The sequence below is a fragment of the Arvicanthis niloticus genome, chromosome X (genome assembly GCF_011762505.2).
Source record: "Arvicanthis niloticus isolate mArvNil1 chromosome X, mArvNil1.pat.X, whole genome shotgun sequence".
Lineage (NCBI taxonomy): Eukaryota > Metazoa > Chordata > Mammalia > Rodentia > Muridae > Arvicanthis > Arvicanthis niloticus.
This window is the reverse complement of record NC_047679.1, coordinates 90389004-90413467: the sequence shown is the minus strand read 5'-3', so window position 1 is coordinate 90413467 and position 24464 is coordinate 90389004. Positions and strand designations below refer to the sequence as shown.

Here is a 24464-nt window from a genome sequence, read left to right as displayed (position 1 = left end):
CAAGCTCCTAGCTATCTGTCTTACCTGACTTCTTGATAACATACCAATTTTAGGGGAAGAATTTGAAGAAAGAAAAAGACAATATCACGAACCTTAAACATTTAAGGTACCTTTAGGATCATAACAAAACTAAAAATATTTTTAAAAGATGGGTGTACAGTAGTTCATATAAAAACAAGAAACTCATAGGGAAAAGTCAAAGAAAGCGTGGATGGTTGATTTGATGAGGAAATTTCGGTTTGTAATAATGAGAAAGAAATCAGAAGAATGATTCCATTAAAATTCCCTTAAAAATTCATTAGAATAACCTACCAAGGAAATGAAAGTCCTCTACAGAAAAAGTCCTTAAAACACTGAAGAATAAAATTGACAAAGATACTAGAACATGAAAAGACCTCTCTCGTGCTCCTGGATTGAAAGAATTAGTATTGTGAAAGTTGCTATATTTTATCATTAGCAGTCTACAAATTCAGTGAAATTTTCTTCAAAATTCCAATGACATTCTTCACAGAAATTCAAAATGCAGTCTTAAATTTACATGGCAGAGGCTGCATGGTGGTTCAGTGAACCCACTGAATACCACTTGCCACCAAATCTGATGACCTGATTCCAATCTCTGGGACTCTCATGGTGGAAGATAAGAACCGACTCCAACTCGCTCTCTGACTATACACACATATACTACTCTAGCACACATGTGCTCACCCACAAGCACAGTATATCAACCCATAAGATGAAATAAAACATTTTTTAAAGCTCATGGAAGTACAAGAGGTCCTAGATAACTAAAGAAATTCTGACTGAAAAACGATGCTGGGTCCACGTGAGCCCAAGCTATCCTACAGAGACAGTACTGAGACAGCGGGAACAGACACAAAGATCCACAGAACAGAAGAACAAAAGATCCAGATATTATTTCATGCAACTTTCAGCTATGTATTAGGACAAAATGCCCGTGATAAGAAGGAAATTAGATCTTTTCTTCACTCTTTACAAAAACCAACTCCAAATGGGTCAAAAACGTTAATATAAGACTTGAAACACTGAACTTACTAGAGGAAAACCAAGGAGAAACATTTTAAGATACAGGTATAGGCAATGACTGCCTGAATATGATTCCAGTCACTCCGAAAACAGTAGCAGCAACTGACACGTAGGATTTCACAAAATTAAAATTCCACACAACAAACAATTGAGTAAGCATGCAACCTATAGAATGGAAGAAGTCTTTGCTAGCTATGTTTGTTTAAATCTTCCAATGACTGAGTGAAGCCTGAAATGTAGACTCTGGAAATGCAGGTTTATGACTTATTCAGCCACTTATTAGTACTGGAGCCTTGGCGTCATTCCTTCCTCTGGTGCTAAAAATACTCAAGGCAGATAATGATTCTGTGATGTAGGCAAGGATACATGAAAAGAATTAATGAGACAATGTATGCAAAAGAAAGTGGTAACTATACAGCTTTAAAAAAAAGTGGAGAGCAATAAGAGACTGATGACACTTCAGCTGAAAGTGACTGGCCAAGAGGAACTTTTCTAATGAGAGCCACAAAATCCCAAGATACTATACTATTCAAAAAATCCAAAAATAAATAAAAGTCCCACAGTACACAGTACACTAGGAAACTTATCAAATTTCCTTTGCTGAACCGCTTCCTATAAAAGGTAGGAGCACAATGTGAGTAACTAAATGCCACTTTAGAAAGATTCAGGTCAAATGACATTAGTCAAATGACAGCTCCATGAATCACTGGTGATGTTCAGATTACGCCAAACTGTCTGCCAGAAAAAAACAAATGAGGAAGTCATTAATTTATGTACACAAACTGAAAATAATGTAGCTCAGGGATATTATTTTGTCTATTTCAGGATTTTTTAAATTATAAACTTCGTGTAGCCCTTCAGTGACTACTAGCACACATTCATGGTGTCATTGGCAGCTTGCTTTGTTTTAATCATGGTCTCATACTTGTGCTTGGACTTTAAAGTGCTAGTAAAAATTTTCTATATTAGATCAGAGCATAGTATATATTCTCTCAGTTTTATCTCCAAAAGCCATGCCCCCCCTCCCAGGAAAGTGCTGGGATAAAGGACAGGAGAAGCAAGACAAGGCGACTGTAACCTGAGATCATCTGGGAGAGAGAAAAAAACTGAAAAGGAGCCAAAGCTTGCAGCCAAAAAGAACAGTTTACATCAGCATTAATGAAGAGAACAGGGTACAGACTGGATATGTAACTAGAAATTGATCGTAAGAGGAAGAAGAGGAGAAGCCAGGACATAAAACACTTGACAAGCAGACTATTATACATGTTACTGTCTTCTATTTATATAAGGTTGAGTACATATTGAAGAACTAGGTGAAGAGCTTTACAAAAAAATGGAATAAGCCTACTGCAGTAATTATGCGGGGTCTAGAGAGAGCATCCTGATTAACAAGTGATCTGCCATCCACATGGGAGAAATACTGAAGTTCTTTGTGGATGATAGCAACCTAGGTTACATTAATTATAGGAATAATAGGCACTATCTTCATTCTTGAAAGGGGACAATGGAGGAAAATATCCCTTCTAACAAAGCAATCTTTAGACTCCAGTAAAAGAAAGACCTTGTCTGGTTCCCCTTATGATGCAAATCAAATATTACAATGATCCATTAAGATGGCTCTGAGCAAAATGCCTGCTATTTCTGCAAGGCAGCACTGAGGAGGCTGTAGTCACAAACCACAAAAAAATCAGGGCAACCCCTTCTCTGAGGGTAGTTCCATTCTACCTTTGCAGATGACTCATACTATTTGTACAGAAGAATGAGGATTCTCTCTGGATAATCTACTATATTTAATCAATAAGAGAGGTATACACAGATAGTATGAGCTTCAAACTTCATTGCTTTTGACCTGAACTGTCATTCTGACCTGTTTGTCATTCTGTATCAGGTATATAAATGACTGACAATCGTGCCCTCACTATGTGCTATACGCAATTCAGAGGCTTCTAAGTACTATAAATGTCACTAATGCTTTGAAAACATTTATTATAGCAATAAGTAGTTGATCTTAGGCCTGGCATTGATCTTAACAAGTGTTGTCCTTATGTTCTTCAAATGATAGTAAAGACAATGGACACATAAGTCCAGCCTCAATTCATCCTGTGAGACAAGAACTGGAACTAGAATCATTTCTAGAATGTGTTCTTCATTTGCACTACTTGACACCTAGCAGTATACACTAATCTTTCTATCTATGTCACCATGGCACGATTTTCTCTTTTGTTTATGGTGACATTCCAAAGTCAAATGTTGCATGTTGGGCCAGGCAAAGAAGGAAAGAATTAAACAATTTTGTGGGAAATATAACCGTGTATAAAACTACAATTCTTTGAGTAAGAACATGAGTGACCTGCTTTTAGTGAACCCAGTATGCAAAATAAGCAAGTTGCAAAACAGACATTCAGAAGGTGATTGCCTGCTTGCATTTAAGTGTTTAAGATCATTACTTGGCAGAACCCTCTGGGACAGAGAAACAAAAGTTCAATATAAAGATCTATTGCCAAATGAAGACCAAAAGGACGAAATAAGCATCTCTGAAGTAATAATGGAAGTCGAGAAGAAATAGAATCTCTTCAACAGAACTTCCATTTACCTTGACAATATTAGAAATCTGGTAATCAGCCTAGTGCATGGCCTTTCTTAGTTTCTCAGAAATGCAGTCCCCCAAGTTTGAAGCACAGACTTGGGTATTATCTTGCACCTCACCTCTCCCTGTGTCTCATGTCCTCCTGTCTGTTATCAAGTCATTTGAAGAAACTCTAAAATTCTCTTTTTTTCCTTCATTTGTAGCATAATTTCCATTCTGTCACAAATTAGTTCTCCACTGACATGCCCAGTGGAATTACCTTCTACATCTTTCTTTTTTATTTTTTTTTTTCCTGTAAGAACTTTAGAGGGATTCCCAAAGCCTAGTTTTTCAACTAGATTTTTCAGTACTTCCCAATATGTAGCTATATATACCTTACATATTCCTATAGTATTTCCTTTCTCTCTAAACAGAGTCCTATCCAAGACAATATGAATTCCCATCCTGGATTTCTGATATAATGGAAAATCTCCCAGTTCCTATAGTTGCCTATTTAAATCCTACCCAACCTTAAAGATGCAACTCAGGTTCTAGTCTTCTATTTATTTTTCTAACTATCACCCTCAATAACTCAACTTAATCTTAACCTTTAGGATTTTATTTAGTGCCAGTTATGTTCAAAGCATTGACCTCTTTTCTGGTTTTTGTAGACATGGAAAAATTGGCTGGCATGTACAGATGTGGATGCTCAGCCATTGGGAGCAGCATCAGTAGTTCAGGCCATTCTTGGCTATATAGTAAGCTTAAGGCCAGCTGAGACTTTGTATTAAAACAACAACAAAAGAAATGATATTTTAAAAAGAACTGTTAAAATCTGAAACCCATTTTGTAATCTCTGACTCAGAAACAGAGACGATTCTCTGTAACTATGAGGAATAATAGGCTATCAGCTGAAGGGCTTCAAATGTTTTACCTTCACAAAGATCAAAGTGGCATATGTTGAAAACTATTAAATGTATTTCATTCATGTCTAAGTGTCCATTTGTTAAATACACATGGAGTCTTAGAACATCGGAGATAAAAAGAACTTCCAACTATCATTCACACTGAACATGTAAACAACAGCAAAACCAGGTCAAGTTCTGTTTCCTGGGATTTCTTGTGGCTTCTTTCCCCTTAGAAGCCACCATTCACTGATACATGAAACCAGTTTTAGTAAATGTATCAGTATGAAATGAGAGCTTTTAAAAATGCTCCTTGTAATTTGACTTCCGAGAAGCTATACTGGGAGACTAATTGTGAATATATGCAAAGATCTTTTATACAAATATATGTACATATCAAATGTAATTCATTACAATGGACATAAATGGACATAACCTTAAGTGTCTCCAAGCTGGAGAATAGTCAAGTACATTAAGACTAGTTGGCATGATATGACAGTATATGACAGTATGAAATACATGTTCTCAGTCTTACCTGAAGGCCACTCTTGTATACAAAGGTGAATGATTCTGAGAAGGATAGAGATATAGAAAGTGTTAATGTAGAAATGGTATAGGAAAAGTTTCTTTAAAAGTATTAAGTCAAAACACTAGGTAGGAAAACCTGGGTTAAGAATGAACACACTAGTGGTTTGGTAGCTCACACTTCTCTGGAGGCTGAAGCTGGCAAGTTTCTGTGAGTTCAGGGCTAGCCTGGTCTTACATAGTGACTGCTAGGCCAGCCAGGGCTACTTAGTGAAGTGAAACCCAGTCTAAAAACAAAATAAAAACAAACAAAGTAAATGGAAAAAAGAAAACTTAGAAAGAGCATGAATTGGGGGGGATAAACTAATTAATTAATAAAAAAGAATGAACACATTAACACTGTGCATATGGGAAAGTAAATTGTTATTTTAAATTGTCTCATTTGACTTTTGTGAGAAAGTGTTCATAATTTGCTCATATGCATACATTTTTCTAATTTTTATTTTCAAAATCAAGCGCTAGACATAGAGAAGCTGCAAATAAATCTGAAGAACTCCCACATATCTTTTGTCCATAATTTCTGATTGTTACTATAATTTTTTAAGAATGTCCTCTGCCCCATTTAAAGAGACTTTGGTAATAAACTCCTGTGTAAACATTGTCACTTTAGATTTCAAAGTTAAGGGGTAAGGGAAAGAAGACAGACACTGATTTGTCATGACTTACACAATGAAGGATAAAAGCAACTCTCAGACTAAGAACCAGATGCAAGACTTCTAGCCAATTACACTGCCTTCTATTTGCTACAATCAATGTCATTCCATTCTGTCTTTCTCTTAACTGCTTCAAAGAACATCATGCAGACATGGTGATAATGAATTTTGAGCAACATATTTAAAGACCTCTGTACAGCTGAGTAACTTGAGGGAGAAAAAGAGAAGAATATATATATATATATATATATATATATATATATATATATATATACATATATGCTCATGTTTTCACTCCAGGGAAAGTAAAATATATTGATTTAATTCAACTGCTAATGCTGTGACAAAACATCCCAAGATATCAGCAAGTAGAAGAAATTTCTTACATGAACAAGAGCACTGGATGCACATCCAAAGCCAGAAAAACACAGTATACAAATCAAAGGATCATATATACTGTGTATTTTTCCTAGAATTGGAAGAGTCTTCTTCACTGTAGACATTTCACAGGTGAAAGAGGTATTGAGGCCAACAAGCATACAAGTGTTCCAGACCTTCAGTGTCCAGTATAGTATCCTGAGCTATATGTGACTATTAAAGTGTCTAAAATGTGACCAGTACAACTGAGGGAGTGAATTATTTCATTTACATTTAAATATCCATATGTGCTTTGTGGCTACTGTACTTGACGGCAGAGATCTAAGCCTTTCTATAGAAAATGTCTCTCCAGTTCTCATCACTTTCTGTTCTCTACGATGACTAGAGCCACTACCAGCAGCACTGCGTACTGTCTATAATGATGGTGGTCAATCCCAGATGCATATTACATTCACTTGAAGATCTTTTTAAAATGTTACTATACGAGAGTGGGTGACCCAGGTATGGGTACTTTCTAAAACTCTTTAAGTGTCTCTAATGTACAGCGAAAGATGAGACCCTTTGAACAATATACTGCTGTCTCTGTATTCTCAGTGCTTCACTCCATATTCTGACTGTATTTCTCCTTGTAACATTCCAAGACTCATCTTTCGTTTCCCTTGCTCAAATCCTTCAAGCTGTAATTGCTGAATCTCTATATCTCAAATACTCATTCTCTATTTTCCATATTCTTTGCTCCCTGACTCATCACAGCCTGCAAAATTTCTCACTTCCTTTTCTGGGTATTTTTTAGTTATTTTCTCCCTCCCTCTGTCTCTGTATCTCTCTGCTATCTATCTCTCTCTGTGTCTCTCTCTGTGTGTCTCTGTCTGTCCTTGTCTTGGTGTTCATCTCCATCTTCATCTCTCTCTTTGTCTTTCTTTTGTTTTTCTTTCTTATTTATTTATATACTTTTTTATTTAGAGTCAGGGACTTACTATGTAGCTCTCACTGTCTTGGAACTCTCTATGTAGACAAGCTGGCCTCAGATCATACAGACCTGCTTGCCTCTGCCACCCATGTTCTGGGGCTAAAGGCATGTGCCACCATGGCTGGCTTTAGTTATTTTCTTAGTGATTGCCTTATAAGTTACAGTTAGTAGCTTTGAGTGCTTCTTGAATGTATAGAACACACTGATTCATTTTAGTCATCAGATATTGGTAGGTCAATCGTTCAGCTACTGTGTTGATTTTTGAGTGGAAGGAAAGGGTGTGATTTCAATTCAGCAGTAACCAAGGTAATATGCAAATGTAACTTCTTGCTAGGTCTGCCTGGGCATTGAGCTATCTGTGCTTCCTGAGCTAGGCCTAGGAAATCTGAGACGTGTGAAGGCCAGAAGAAATCCAAGCTGGTCACCAGACTAGGCTGGCTGCACAATCAACTCAAACTGGGCCTTCTGGGAATGTGGGCATGGCACAGGTGGGTGGAAATCTAGGGCACTCGTGGCTGAATTAGTGCACAAACTGCAAGACCAGAGCTAAACGTAAGAGTCTGGGAATGTAAGGATGGAAAGTTGATAGCGATACTTTTTGGATGATAGGTGCTTAGTGGAGTGACAGAATTACTTATTGTGACATTTTTAATGGTATCTCTTCTTCACTTTGCTCAAAGCTTTCATAAAATTTTTATAAATACATCATTCCATTTAAACATCAAATTGGCCCAATTCTGTATAAAACCTAGATATTGATACCTTTAAAAATGTATATCCTAATATGGGAAACTGTATTTTATAGATAAAAATCTGTCTATTCACTAAAATGTTTTCCTATTCCCTTAGGTCTTGTTTTATTCTTACCAATAACTTTGTTAAATTTATTACTAAGAATCTTTATATGATGTTCCTATGATGAATTAGATTTTTTCATGTAAATCTCTAAATGATAGTGATAAATTTCTTGTATTTTGTCACCTCATCAAAATTACTTGTATTTAGAACATATTTTTGTAAGTTTTATAAGTATATTATATGTACATAAATATAATTTTTGCTTCTGTCCAGATGTTTATAATAGTTTCATGTGCTTCTCAATATATTACTCAGAATTTAAAAGTTGAACATCAGTACTTATAGTATAATCTTTATGTTTTTCTTGGATTTTAATGTCTATCAGTTTAATATTTCACAAATTGCTAGATTTATTATTAATTTGAATTAATACATTTTTATGGAATTATTTTACTTTTTTACAATTTTACTTAGATCTTTTATGTAAATGAATGATAAATGTTAATATTTCATTGAGAATTTGTGGGGGTTCTTACTATAATTAAAGTTAATATATAGTTTTTATTTAGATTAATTAGTTTTAATTAGATTTAGCTTATTTATATTAGGTTTGGATATTAAGATATTCTAGCTCTAGAGAATTAATTTGACAATGCTCATTCTTTTGGTAATCTGAAATATTCTTTTTTAAAAATATTCTTAATATTAAGAAAGTGAGGTGTATTTTTAAGTTCTATATACAGCTATAAAATCATTTGAACTGAGTGGCTTTTAATAGGTAGATATTTCAGACTATTTTAATATAACTATTGTTCAAATTTTCTATCTCTCAGAGGTTTAATTTTGGTAAATTATGTTTGAGAAAATGCTATCATTTGAGGGTTTTTTTTTTTTCAGTTCTTTTAACAAAATTGGATAAAAGTGGATTAGCAAAAGGAGCTATTATCTTGACTCCCTGAAAGTACAGAAGTTGAGAGAGACTCATGAGAGCCAGTTCAATAACCCAAAGACATCATAAATGCCCTAAATTATGGCATCTTTACTAAGTATGCTGTATCACTTAGCACTTGGCCATTGAAGTCTTTGGTATCACATGCAAATAACAACACAAGGAAATAAGCCCTCTAGCACATCTCATTGGCCAGAAGTACGTCAATTTCCCAAAATATCTTTGTCCCTCTCCAAAGAAACAAATAATTAAGACTCTGTCTATAGTGAGGGAATTCTTTCATAAGGGCATGGCTTTATAGTGGGGGGTATCTAAATAAACAAAAGCAAGATTCTGCCAACAAAGAATTTCCCTGTCTTTATCCCTAGCACTATAATATGTAATATCTCCATGTATATTTATTGAGGACTTACTATGTGTTTCTGAGATTAGTAAAGTAAACAGGATATATAAAGTTATTGTTCATACTGTATTTGCATTTGGAAAGAAAGAGCTAAGTGCTTAACTAGTAAATGAACAATATACAGTCAATCAAGAAGTTTCTCCAATAAGGAGACAGAGATGCTCTGCTTTACTGGTATAAATATGTCAGTAGACATGATTTATTGCTATGTTCCTTTATCAGAATAATAGTGCTAGGTTTTCCACTAGAGCACATGACCTATGTAGCCTCAAGTTCTTGTCCATTCTAGCTGTGTCAGAGATTGGTTCCATCCAATGAAGTAGACCTCAAATCTAATTAAAAAATTATTTGTTACTACAATAACATTAAGAAACAGAATGTTAATTCCAAATAAAGAAATAATTGAACAGAGAAAAACATGATGACTAACATCAAATATTTCTAGACAATCTGTGGAAGCAAGAAATGGCTTTGGGGGCATTTCTCTAGAGGGAGCGAGTGCTAGGAACTGAAAGTTGTAGGCACATGATTTCACCTGAACATAGGAAAGCAGGTACACAAAATTGGCACCATACAGGTGACAAAAAGAAAATTAGTTTCCTATCAGTACAGGTGCTCAGAACCAGACTAATTAAAAAGGATATTGTCACAGGAGCCTTTCATTTGGTTGGGACATATAATAGATGGCCTGTAGAATATTTTGAAGAGTGGTCATATGAACTTGACAGAGAAAGACTATTGCTACTACTTTAGTGTTTAGAAAGTTTGAACTGAGAGTGGTGACTCATATCTATAATTCCAGCATTCTAGAGGCCAAAGGCAGAACATTGAGTTAAAAGCCAACCTGGGCTGCATAAGAAGTTCCTGTCTCAAAAATCTCAAGAATAAATAAACCAAATAAAGCTAGGAATTGAGCAAAATGGCAGCTGGAAAAATGCCAAAATGCTGTGACAATCAACACCCCACAACCTTACTCTGACTACTTCACAAAAAGGCTTTGTCTGTTAAATTTGCACTATATAGACATCACAGTGTTTGACATATAGTAAAATTCATTAATTGCCAGGGTATTCATACTTTAAAGGTCAAAATTTTATCAAGTTAAATGTCTTTGCATCAGAATGTCAATGAAGGCATGTACTATTGGACGTTTAGCATAGAGAGTGGTGAGAGGTCACTGAGTTCCAACAATGCCTCAGTCCATCTGACACACAGTCTAAGCAATGTGCGGAGACCAGAGTCCTCTGCCGATGCTAATTTTTTAGTTAGGTGGAAAGCCAGACTGTTGTGTACATACACACACACACACACACACACACACACACACACACACACAAAGCCCTCTGCTGGGCAGAGATCTGGGCTGGGATTTGGCAAGTCAACTTTATACTCTGGCCTTCTGCCCAGTCCATCGATTTAGCTCCTTAAATCACATGATTTAATCCCACAAATGTCACAGCTAAGCATTAGACAAACTCCTCTGGACAACATCAAAGGAAAGAGGCAACATGATAAGCCCTATGAGACAGCTTGTTAGAGAATTCTTAATCTTTCATGCTTGGGGGAACTCCACTGGTAATGGGGTTTACTGGCAGAATGGCATGAAATACAGGCTGGTTTTGTTTTCTATACTTAAGAACAGACCTCAGCATTTACCTTAAGTTAATGAAGTGCAATCTGGCAAGACTAAAGGGAAAGAGCAAGGGGAAGGAATCTTTCTGATAACAGATCCTCAAGAGATCCTAGTCACTTTATCTGCCAGTTTCTTATTCCCTGAATAATGAGGAAATGAGACTAGTAGCAAGAATATGGAAAGAAGATTGGGTCTCCACCATAACTGAGGTAAAAGCTCTGAGGGTCAAGGGGATCCATTGGTAGGCTCTAGAAGAGTTTAAATAATGTAGCAAGTCATTAAACATCTACATGAGCCTGTATGCCAACAGGTAGCACAGGAAAGAGAACTGTTTTTCATTCTCAGTGCAGTGTAGAACTAAGCATGGCTCTATATATGCAAAAGAGGTTCCCAAGGATGGGCACAAGGCCTCTCCTTTTTCTCTTTATTGAATCTTCCCATCCTTCTTGTCAAATAAATTCTTTATTTACAAGATAGTAACACTCCTAATAATGGGCTTTAATTAAAGCTATTACTAGGTTTTAGGCACATTATTCATGATTGCTTCCAGTGCCTGTTTTGGAGATCTAGAGGCTTCCTGCAAAAGAACAGCTCTGTAGTATCATAATCTCAAGCAAAACTCTGAAGGGAAGTTTTTTAACATAAGGACTCTATGAGGACACGCCTAACACAGCATACTGCAAATAAAACACAGCAGATTGGTTTGAATGTAAGAGCCGAAATGCAAAGGTAGACAGACTATGGTTTGACTATATATCAGCCAATTATGTGTGCTTCAAGCCTTCTATTATCATGAATTTAGTGTCATCTCCCTTTATGATTTTCACCCATGTATCTAGCATCTGGCACATAGTGAGAATGTAATGAATGATGCTGCTTGCTGCATCCACTACTATTAGAAGCAGTCAGAGTAATAGTGCAGCCCCAGCACTTGGCACAGTGCCCAGGAAACATTAACTATTCGGAACTAGAACAATTATTTTTATATCTTCATTGCCCCATCTCCTGGCATAATGTCTGGCACATAACAGGGAACTAAATGTGTCTGTTTCCTTCCTTTTCACTTTTCCCTGGGAAACATGTATATTCTGTTTCCCCTATGGTGATACTTGGGTAAGATGATCGTAGATGTCCCTTACAATGCTAAACTCAACACAGTAAGAAGAGACTACCAGCCTTTTTGTCTATCGTGGCCTCTGAAGAGGCAAGTGGAAAATGTTTAAGATCAGTACTCACTTGGGAAGGCTAAGGTTATGAACTACACCTCTAATTCTTGTATCTTGCTGTAGCTTGAGAAAAGCAGCCTTCCCTGCCCCTCCGCCAACAATCTGGCAGCCAAACCATGATCAGTCTCACCACTTAAAACTCTCCCCTCTATGGAGCAGAATGGCCCTCACATTTGTATATTAACTGGCCTTCTGAAGTTCAAAAGCTCAAAAGTTGCTCCCAAAACCTTTTTCTGAGGCCTCCAGTCCTTACTGAGCCCTTTCTGAGATCACAAACCAACGAATTAGTGCCACATACTTAGTATTTAATTCTGCTAAGACCCAATTGGTTTTGGTTCTTAAATGCTCATAACTACTACCTGCCATGTTCTAGACATGAGTTCTGGGGATACAGAGATCTAAGGTTCTGCTACCCTAGTCATAGGAAGACAAAAAATATGCAGTCAGTGTTACTGAAGAAATATGATCCAAGTACCAGTAGAGAACAGGAAGACTCACTGAAGTCCTGCGGGCATTCAGTAAATATTTCACACAAAACAGGGCTTTTAATTAAGGAAATATTGAAAGATGAGGAGAAGTTGGCTAAGCAGAGAGGATGGGGTGATGTCCAGATACAAAGAACTTGTCAGAAAAGGACAAGTCAGAACATGACTCAATATGACTAGAACAAGAGATGGGATGAAAAGAGATAAGGAAATATTGGGGACGGTTGTCTCATTTACTCATTGAGTATGGATCTAGTGTCCAAGTTGTGCCAGATAATGGACAAGGAGTGGGCACCAGAAAACAGGACTTGGTACAATTCTTGTACTTGAGCTTTAAGGCTAGTTGAAAAGAACCATTAACCGATAAGACAAATAAGTATTAAGTAGAAATTTTGGTAAGCCTCAAAGAAGAAGAAGACAGGACCATAAAGAGAAGAATATGATGGGACTCATTTGGAGAGAGTGATTGTTGAGGGCAGCTCTGAGGGTGATATTTATGCAAGAACTAAAAGATGGAAAGAGATGGCCAAAGGTCTTGGAGTCAGAAAATCTTGGTGTCACAGAAGAATTGAAGGAATTGTCATGGGGTTAACCCTTTGTGGCTAGGATGAAGGGTTTAACCTAAAGTCAGGAAAGTAAACAGGAGCCAAGATCCTGCAAGCCTCCTAAAGATTTCGTTAAAAGACCAGCAGGAGGGGCTGAAGAGATGGCTCAGCAAGTAAAGTGCTTGCCAGACAAGCGTGTGAATCTGAGTTTAGATCCCCTGGTACCCAGATTTTTAAAAAGCTAAGCATGAGGGTCTACATGTATCTGAGCACCGAGGAAGCAAAGACAAGAGGGTCCCTAGAATTGGCTGGAGGGAAACTAGTCAAAGATAAAGGAGGACAGTCACAGAGTGAAACATCTGGTATTAATCTAGGGCTACCATACATGCACAACACACACGCACACACACACACGCCCACACCAGTTAGAAATCATGGAATAAAAGCAAAATGGAATCAGGAAGCTGTGCTTCATAGGATGACTTAGATGCACACTAGAAGTGAAGGAGAAAGAATAGAGTCAGGTTTATTAGTAAGTCCAACATGTGGCGGTAGTAAAGGCAAAAAAAAAAAAAAAAAAAAAAAAAAAAAAAAAAAACGGTGAAAGTAGAGCCTGTTCTGCCATCTCCCCCCCTCCCGAATCCCCCACCACAGTGGTTACCAAAATGCTGGGTGCACTGTAATTGCTCAGTGCATTTCCGTTAAGTAAGGTATTATAACCAAAGCCCAAGAGCTCTTGAGTCTCTCTTCAGAGGCTCACACTCTTCTTCCCTCCCACTTCCTGCTGACAACATAGAGACAGAGAGGCAATCTAAAGTTAGTATTATCAAGGTCATGTGCTGTTGAGTGGTAAGTGCTTCCTCTAAGTGCCAACTTCCTTTAGACTCTGGCAGGTTTGCTGAAAGTGGCTGCTCTAGTGTGCTTCCTGTTGCTGTGATAAACACCATGACTAAAAAGAACTCGGGGAAGAAGAGGTTTATTTGTTTTACACTCCCTCCTCGCTCTTCTTCAGTAAGGGCGGGAACTCAAGCAGATGCAGAAGCCGGAACCATGGAAGAAGCGGCTTATTGGCTTGCTCTCCGCGGTGTGCTCAGCTACCTTTTTGTTGTTGTTTTGATTTTGGTTTGGTTTATTCTTTTTTTCAAGACAGGATTTCTCTGTGTAGACCAGGGTGGCCTTGAACTCACAAGGAATTCGACTGCCTCTGCTTCACTAGTGCTGGGATTCAAAGTGTGCACCAGCACTGCCTGGGTTTAGCTACTTTACTTATGTAGCCTGGTCCAACTAGAGACAGCATCATCCACAGTGAGCTGTGCTTTCTTCCATCAACCAGCTATCAACACATCTGATGGGATTCAATTCTTCGATTAAGGTGCGCTCCCTCTCCAGGCGATTTAAGAATGCGTACAATTAACAACAACAACAACAACAAAAATAACCAGCACAGTAGTGAAAGACATATCAGAGTTTCTCTAGGGAGTCAAACAGCACCTTGTTCTCCTGATTGCTGGACAAAGAAAGAAATTCATCATTTGGGCAAAGAGCAGCCAACAGTCATCTTCAAACACTAACTCCCCTAAAGATCACAAGGATATGAATTGCAAATGCTGCTTGGTATAATACATGCTTCTCGCCCTGGCAAAGTAGAGATGTAATTACCTGAAAAACTGAGGTAAATGTGGAAGTTCCACACCTTCTCTTCCAACCAAGAGATGAGACAGGGGGCTCTTTATCACACTTCCATTCCCTGCTAGTAGTGAAACGAAAAGTATTAAAATGAGGCCTGGAGAGCTCCGGGACATCAGAGACCAGCCAATCAATCAGCTAGCAGATCTAAGTCTCATTTTCTCCCCTGAAAAGGATCATCATTCCCATCTCACAGGGACAGTACAAGGTGCCAAAGAGGAATGGGAGTGAATTGGACCTGTAAATTGCAATGTAAGAGCTCTACCCGGTGATGCCTTCTGTATGGTTACAGGCAAGGGTGCTTTTATTTTCTTGGTCATCCTGAGAAAATTTAAACACATTGCAGGAGCTCAGTAAAAACCTATTTAGTTTTTGCTTTTCAATCAGTCCTATTAAGTGTGATGTGACCTTAGATCAGACCATTTGTTCCCCAGAATTAAATCAAATTGATTCTTCAGTCTGTTAGCTTCAGAGTTTGGAGTAGTGGCAGAAATAAACCAGGGATAGGTTTAGGAAGGGAATCCATCCTTATCATCTGCAGATGACTTTGGTCTGTCCAAGTCTATACTTCTCCAATGGGCGTCAGCAAGGAACACGGCTGGACTTAATACTAAACCATATATATTTTTATTTTTTCCCTTTGATTTAAAAAAAAAATACATGGTCTCATAAGTTCTAAGCCAGCTGTGAATCCACTTTGTGGCCAAGGATGACCTTGAACTTCTGGTTCTCCTTCCTCTACCTTCTGAGTACTGAGATTATGTATGGCTGTGCACTACCAGATCCCTTGCATGTGGAGCTAGGGATCAAACATGGAGTTCGTGATAAGTGGAGAAGCATTCTACTAACTGAATTGTATTCTCAGCTCCTAAAACAGTACTTCAGTGTGAAATGTGCATCTGGAACAAAGGCAAATGAAATCTTGAAAATTAAGTTACATAAAGATGCACAGACCCAGAGATCAAAAGAAACTGGCCCTGTGTCAGGATGAAGTTAGCGCCACTGATCAGAAGTAGTACCATAAAGGTTTTCAGCAGTGAAAGGAAAAGGGCAATCTAACGTGTACTCTATCTTAGGAGATTTGATCCTATGTAACTCCTGTAACTATCAGAGTATCTTTTGGGGGTAAAAATTATTCTCTAGCACAAGACTTGGTAAGTAGTGTCTAGAGAATACCTGCTAATGTAGGAACTAATGTGGTAGAGGCTTTGACTAACTTGTCCAAGATCACAGAGCTGGTAAGTGTTAGTTTGAGCTCAAGTCTTTCTTCTCAAACCCTAGGATTTTGCTACTACTCTTCTCTTTGGCAATGTGGGGAGCAGGGGGGACATTGATGTCATTTTAAACACTTTGGAATTTTGAAATGCCACTAGAAAGGGATTAATAAGTGGCCATTTGAAACCTTCAGGTAACTAAATCTCTCTCTCTCTCTCTCTCTCTCTCTCTCTCTCTCTCTCTCTCTCTCTCTCTCTCTCTCTCTGTCTCTCTCTCTCTCTCCACTTAGTTTTCTGAATTGCTATGAACCATGGCCCAGCTGTACTACAAGAAGGTCAATTACTCACCATACAGAGACCGCATCCCCCTCCAAATCGTGAGGGCCGAGACTGAGCTGTCTGCTGAGGAGAAAGCCTTCCTCAGTGCTGTGGAGAAGGGGGACTATGCCACGGTGAAGCAGGCACTGCAGGAGGCTGAGATCTACTACAATGTCAACATCAACTGCATGGATCCTTTGGGCAGAAGCGCCCTGCTCATTGCCATTGAAAATGAGAACTTGGAGATCATGGAGCTCCTGCTGAACCACAGTGTGTATGTGGGCGATGCATTACTCTATGCCATCCGCAAGGAGGTGGTAGGAGCTGTGGAACTTCTGCTTAGCTACAGGAAGCCCAGTGGAGAGAAACAGGTAAGAGATTCCCTTAGGCTGGGAATAGCTAGAAATCAGGGCGTCAGAGTCCAAAGGACAAAGGTTTGGCAGTCTGAAATTAAGAAGCCCCATCTTAGAAACTTATCAGTTGTCGCCAGAACTATCCCAGGAGCTGCTCTGTGTGGCCCCTGCTGTTTTATTACTTTGCTTTGTCTTTTTTCCCCTTAGTCACTCATACATAGTCAATACTTAACAGTGCAAAGACATGTTCTTCGTGTCTAGAATATGTAAACTCTTTCCATTTTCTTTACCAACCCCATTATGTCTTCATTTTATTTCTTTACTCAGACATTACATTCGAGAAGAGGCCAAGCATGGGACTCATGCTTTCTCTTGAGAGGCTTTTCTTCCACAGACAAGAAGACTTTAAATTTGAGTGCCATAGTAGAGACACAAATAAAAATCACACATATTTTCTTAGTACATGGTTTACAACTGAATCGTACTCATAGGGATTTGAGAGTTTACATCCATGAGTCTCATAGTCTGAAATCACTGAAAATTATCTTTTTAGTCATCTTTGATTTCTCAGTCAAATCTTGTCCCCCATGTTCAATCCCTAAACCCCGTGGTTTCCTCATTCCTCTTTCTTTCCCTTCTCACCCAATTCCCACTCCTACTCCCCACTCTGCCATCACACTCGTAAATAAGGGGTTCTCAAAGTGTGACCACGAGACTGACAGCAGTAGCATTTTCTGAGAACTTATGCAAAATGCAAAGCCTTAGAACCCCACACTACAAGCAGACTGAGTCATGAGCTCTGGGATGTTCCCCCAACAAACTGTGCCTTAACAGGTCCTCCAGGGGATTCTGTCACAGGCTCTGGTTTGAGAGTCACTGTCCTCCACTCACAGGAACATTTTCTCATTAGTCTCCCTGCATCCATTTTTTGTGTGTGTGCCTCTGAAGCCTTCCTGAAAAGTGGGGCTAGCTTATTCTTTCTACATTAGGATAGTGATCTTATTAGTCCTACCCCTGCTTTTAATACCTCAATGTCTTCTCATATTAGCTTTTTCCTCTGGTGTTATGAGAAAATGCTTGAGGTGATGTACTTTATAGAGCAAAGAGGCTTGTTTTGCTCATCATTTTTGGAGGCTGAATGTCCAAGATAATATGGCTTCTCTGATAAAACCTCTGATGAGGGCCTCCTAGCTTTCATTATAGCCATGGTGAAGAAAATAGAATGGGAACTTGGCAAACATAGAAGGAGACTCATCGGAAACAATGCAAACAGTCAACCTCAAATCTTATGAGACAGAGCCAAAGCTGGAGTTCAGAGAGATCCATCGTTCTGCATACTGATTCATTTAGGACACGCACAAAGGAAACGAGCTGACAACTCACAAAGTCCTGGAATTGACAGAATAGAGAACAGAGGCAAAGTCTGGAACTAGCAGATCAACAAACCTTGGAGTAACAAGACTAAATTCCTTTCCCCATCAGCATTTTCCATACCTCCAAGAAAGTTAAGAATCTCATCGCTCTTGTTCCTTGCTATATCACACTACCACAGGAAAGTACCTATACACCATACTTGATAGATGCTCATTTAATGGATGAGTAATATGCAACTAGGGCTCAGCTAAGCATCATAACATGCCTTATTTCATTTAATCATTCAGGCATTAATCTGCTAAACATTATTATTTTAGTAGTAGTGGGAGTAATAGTAGTGGTAGTATATTCCCTGTTTGCCAGTGGAAAAAAAAGATCATTAAGTCAATTGTAAAAATCACATTAAATATCAGAGCTGGAATTCCTAAGCTTCTTTTTAGCCACTAGGCCTTCATCACACAATTGAATGAGGCTGTTACAAAGAATTTGGCAACCAAAGCTGGTGAGATGGCATATTAAGAACATATATTACTCTTACATGTGGACCTGAGTTCAACTTCTAGCATCTAAATCTGGGTGTATTGTAACCACCTCTAACTCAGTTCCAGAATAGTCTATGCCTTTTTTTTATCTCCATAGGTACCTGCACTCATATAAACATACACACAGACCCATAAACACACAAACACATACAATAAATTAATAAAACTAATCTTTTTAAATATTAGCAACAGTAAAAGACATTTGAATGTACAACAATCAAACATTGATTTAAAGTCAAACATGCAAAGTATCTCAGGTGTTTGTGGCAGTGCTCATCCATGGTGTATCTATTCTGCAACCGCATTGCAGCCTTGGTTCTAAACACATAGTATGGGCCCTTTACATTGCACATGCTAGTGTTGTACACAATGTCACTGACACTTCTCACCTCAGATTTGCGACTAATGACTGATAGATTAATGTCAATGTCTTTATTTTACATACCAAGAATTATGGGATTATAGAAACATAATGGTATCACTATGGAAAACAAAGACTCTTAATATTTTCATTGTAATTCCTCAGCATGTTAAATATTAAATTAGTATACCTTTGGGTTGGGTTTTGTTAGAATGTTTGATTTTTTTTAAAGATTTATTTATTTATTTTATGTATATGACCACACTGTCCTGGACACACCAGAAGAGGACATCAGATCCAGTTACAGATGGTTGTGAGCCACCATGTGGTTGCTGGGAATTGAACTCATGACATTTAAAAGGGTGGTCAGTGCTCTTAACCACTAAGCTATCTCTCCAGCCCCAGAATGTTTGATTTTTAAAGGCTGTTCACTGGGTTGTTTTCTATAAAAAAAAAATAAATTGGTAAGTTTTAGCTTGAGATTAGCACAGAATGTCCAACAACTTCTTAAATAGCCCTAAACATACTTCTGCTATTTCAGAGTACATGGTTATATGTAGCAGCATCCTCAGCACTGATGATTATAAAACTAAACTCTTGTTCAACACTGAAAAATGACCCTGCAGTATCAAATATCAAAAAATATCAAAAGAAGTATCAACTATTTAGCCAAGATTTAATTCTTTATATAAACATAAACAAGTACATTCATCTTATTAGTATGCAACTTTGGTTTCATCTTTAATAAGGCAGATCTAGTAAATGTTTCAGGCTAAATTTAGTCATGATTTAGCATCAGCAAATGGTTAATATTTGTAAACCTCTCTTGTATACCTATATACCTGAGTTAGATTAAAATTTCTTGGGTGGAAAGGGGTTCTGAGTGGAAAACATTTTAAAAGCCATACACTACACCACACTGCTTCCCTGGAAATCATAGACTCCTAACACAGGAATGGTGAGATGGATCAAATGAACAGAGAATAGATGAGCTCCCTATTGACAGGCCTAAAGATTTAGCAAAGAAGTTGGCTTTGTTTCCTACTTGGGCCATCTTAGCAAACTCATCGAAAGTGATTTGTTCTGTGTCAGTCTTCCTGCTAAGCACCTGGGTAGATTTCAAAGACTTCTCAACTACTAACATCTAAATTCCTATACTACACTGGATCAATCTTCTTCCCTTTATTTGAAACTAATCTCATGGCACCTTGCACTAGTGGTGGCCTCATTTGTAGGAGGACCTACTCCTTTTAATGTATAGTATAAGCCTAATGCCCAGTTCTTTCCATCCTTACCCTCTGTGTACTGAATCAGTGCCCACTAGATAAGGGATGATATATAAATATTTGCTGAGGATATGGAGGAGTGAAGTATACCTTCAAAAAAATATCACAAGACATTTTTCCCTGAACAAGACTTTTGGGGGCTGTGTAGTCAATCACATATACCCTCATAACTATTTGGAGGAAGAAGAGAACGTGGTACAATTTCCTAGCTGGGTAGTCAATATCAAGCAAGTCCATGTTTGATGGCTACCATCTTTCTCATCTTTCCCTGTGCTCTAGCAAAGGCTGAAGACCTGCTAGTCAGAAAGGAAGGCACCATGTTACACTTAGACTAAAGTGCAAGTGGATGTGATCTCTCCTTGGCAGAAGTAGAGCTTAACTCACAGAAACAAACTACTCCTGGTACAAAATCAGGCATATGCAACCTGGACAAGGACACTTGCAGCAGCCTGGTTTTTGCTAGTACATTTTGTCAGGCACTGCCATTATAATCCCTCCTTTGTCCATACTCCATTATTATACAGCAATGTATATTAAATCGCACAGAGGCATCAGCTCCATGCCCATTCCTTTCAGTAGCTTTGGACTCTCTTCCCCAAGCCCAACTATGAGCTTCTACTAGTTCATTGTCTTCCATTGCTGTGACAATCACTATGATAAGTCATATGTCAATAACTGTAACTCCAGACTGTCACAGTCTAGAGAGCCCTGTCTTTCTTCGAGAAAAAACAAGGTTTGTTTACTTGGGAACAATCAAAAATGTGAACAAACACAGGCCTCCTAAAGGACCCTGAGTTCAGCTGGACAGACCATTTGCAGGAAGGCATCCCTTCCTCACAAAATCTGAAGAGCAAATCTTTTTCATAGAGCTGCCACCGCTACCACCACCACCTGGTCTTTATCCCTCTAGAAAATGAGACACAGCTGACCTCCGTCAGTCTTGGGAAGATAAATCAGGGTCATCTTTGGCATTGGTAGGCACAGACATAAGGTCCAGGCTGGCAGCAAAATTCCCTCTGTGCCTCCTTTACCCCATTCTCCTTATACTCCTCCCACTACTCAGCCATTTTAAAACTACTTTACAATAAAAATCAGAGGCCCAGCATAAATGGCCCTTATGGGCTTCAAGAGTTAGCAACCACATAGAAACCTGAATTTTCTTTTTTTTTTTTGAAGGGCAAATGAACATTTATTGTTATTTAAAGTGAATATATAACAATTTTTACATATATGACAGATACCACAATAAACATAAAATTAATGACATTCATTCATTCTTCTGTTGCTTACAGCACAAGCCACTTCTTTTTTTTCCTTTTTTTATTGGATATTATATTTACATTTCAAATTTTATCCCCTTACCCCATTCCCCCCACCATCCAGGAACCCCTTATCCCATCCCCCCTCCTCCTGCTTCTATGAGGGTATGCCCCCACCTACCCCCCACTCCCACCTCCCCACCCTCAAATTCTCCCCCACTCAGTGTTCAGCCTTCATGGGACCAAAGATTTCCTCTCCCACCTATGCCCAACAAGGCCATCCTCCCCTATATTTACAGCTGGAGTCATGGGTCCCTCCCTATGTGCTCCTAGGCTGGTGGTTTAGACCCTGGGGAGCTCTGGTTGGTTGATATTGTTGCTCTCCTGGGGGGGGGGGGGCACCAACCCTTCCAGCTCCTTCAGTCTTCTCTCTAACTCCTCCATTGGGAACCCCTTGATCAGATCAATGGTTAGCTGTGAGCATCTGCCTCTGAGTATGTCAGACTCTGGGGGACCTCTAAGGAGACAGCCATATCAGGCTGCTGTCAGCATGCACTTCCTGACATCCATATCAGCGTCTATCTTTGGTGACTGCACATGGGATGAATACCCAGGTGGAATGGAGACCTGAATTTTCAACAGGAACCAAATTTTAGAATAAAAATAGTAATATCTTATCAGGTAGGCTGTTCCACACCCAAAAGGCAGAGGAGGAAGAGGAAGAGTAGGAAAGACAGAGAGAGAGAGAGAGCGCCTCTTGTTTCTCTAGATTCTGGCCCTTTCAACCACCTTTCTACACACTGCAGATTATTTCTTTAAGAGTAAAATTTGGCAGCTTCAAGGCTTTGTAACATACATTTATTTATTTATTTATTTATTTATTTATTTATTGCAGATAAACACTCTTAGAATTAGTCACAGAATTCAAAACTTGGGGATAAGAGAAGACCTAATGCCAGACTACTTCTTGCTTGTTCTGCTTATTGCCTTCTGGCCATTGGCTTTAGGTATCCTTAAAGGAGCCTTGTCAGCAGGGAAGCCTGATTCGGCTATTATTCAGAGAAGAGGTTGGCATTTAGGTGAATGTGGTAAACCAACTCTGAACAATTTGTTGTACATATAGGAGATGTGTCAAAAATGCGTGTTCCTGAGGCTCAGTGCATGACTATAGGATCAGAATCTTGGGGCTAAAGCCTGAAACCAACACTTTAACAATCTCATTTCCACCAGTGTCTAGGTAAGAGGTCTCTGTATTTCTGTGGTTGTCTTTACAAATACCATAAACTGAATGGCTTAAGGCAATAAGGAATAAAGGTAAGACTGATTCCTTTTTGGAGAGGTGTCTGATAAGATTTGTAGGTTGCCTACAACCCCTCATACTTCTTACATTTATATCACTTCAGCCTCTACCTCTATCGATATAAAGGGTTCTTTCTTTGGCTTTCCTGTTTCCATCCAAATTGCCTTCTTCCTTAAATGGATGATCCCATCTTTCTGTAATCGCATCTACAAAGACTCTTTTCCCAAATAAAGTCATAGTACAACTTGAACATATCATTTGAGGTACACAATTCACACTGTGCAAAACATGCTGTTCCAAGGGAAGTGGCTTTCAAATGTTTCTAGCAGTAGAGCCATTCATAAAATCCCACCGAGAAACAACCCCAAAAGACCTTCCTTAGTCTAACTGCAGGTTGGACCCAGAACATATTGATACATTCTCAATCTTGCTTTTTCTTGACCTTTGAGGAGAAAGCATAACAAGAATACCACCATGTAGAGGACAGACGGTAGAGTCTAATTCACTGTTCACAGCGCTAGCCAGTTCAGTTTCATCATCTGTAAAATAAAACAAATATCACCTAACTGCTGCCTAACCCACAGGTCTGTTTTAAGGAAAAATTAAGATTGAAATACATGAACCACTTCAGGAAATCTTTCATTGTTAGACTGACATCAGTCATGATCATTTTCTGATTTGCTCCTTCAGTTTGCTTGAGCTCGTCATAGCGTGTGAAGAGACCAGATGGTCCGTGGCCCTGGTCACAAGGCACCCCGGGTACAGTATGTGGGAGGGTTGGAGAGTGAGCTGGCCCAATTCACAGATTACCTCCCTCCTGTCTGGCTGGCCTAGATGGCAACAGTCTGCCTTCTGCTCCTGAAGAATCTCCATAACCTCAAAGGCATTCTTCCTTTATCAAAAGGGTTTAAAGACTTGAACAACGTGTAAGTGGAGCTTCTGGTCATTGTATCAATAGCCTACCAAAGTAATGTTCTTTCTTGGTCACTTGCGTCACTGCAGGCATCCAGAAAGAGGCTAAGCCAACCTTTTCCCTGTGGCCCGCCCCTCTGGGCTCTGCCATAATTACTCATTTGTCTGTGGCAGATGGCTCCAAATTAAAATTGGTCTCACAGATGAGCTACAGAGATTAAATCTCAACAACATTGATAAGTGTTTGTGTTGAGGTTAGAGAAAATCAGCAATAGGACACTGTTTGGTTTTTTTCTGTTTCTCTCTGGCTCTTAGTCTCAGGATAAAATTGTACAATATGGAAGAGGGACACTGAGGACCTCCATAAAGGTTACTGAAACACACAGAGAGGACCTAAAGGGACTAGTCCATCTAGTTAACTCAGTGAGAGAGATGAGACAGTAGAGATTGTAAAATTTCCCCTGCTATTTACAGATAGTCTAGACTTTGGAGTCAGTCACTTATTAGATGTGTTTCCTTGGACAAGTCACTTAATCTCTCTAAACCTCAGTCTTTTCATCTGTGTCTAGGGACAATGAGGAAATCTACTTTATAGAATTATAGTGAGAGTGGAAGGAAATATAAATATATTGACATGGTCCCTGGCATGTATTAAGCACTCACTAGACAGCTAGTAATGCTCCTACTCTGACCAGTTAGTCATCCTGATGTCATCTGCT

The 24464-nt window shown here is 38.7% G+C and overlaps 1 protein-coding gene across 1 annotated transcript in view; it reads left to right on the top strand.

The window, feature by feature from the left end:
• Trpc5 (transient receptor potential cation channel subfamily C member 5) overlaps window positions 1-24464 on the top strand; it is a 246800-nt gene that overhangs the window by 106876 nt on the left and 115460 nt on the right. Inside the window, exon 2 of the mRNA XM_034485638.2 lies at window positions 16331-16729. Coding sequence (XP_034341529.1) covers window positions 16352-16729 — 378 coding nt within the window. The 5' untranslated portion in view covers window positions 16331-16351. The remainder of the gene's footprint in view (window positions 1-16330; window positions 16730-24464) is intronic.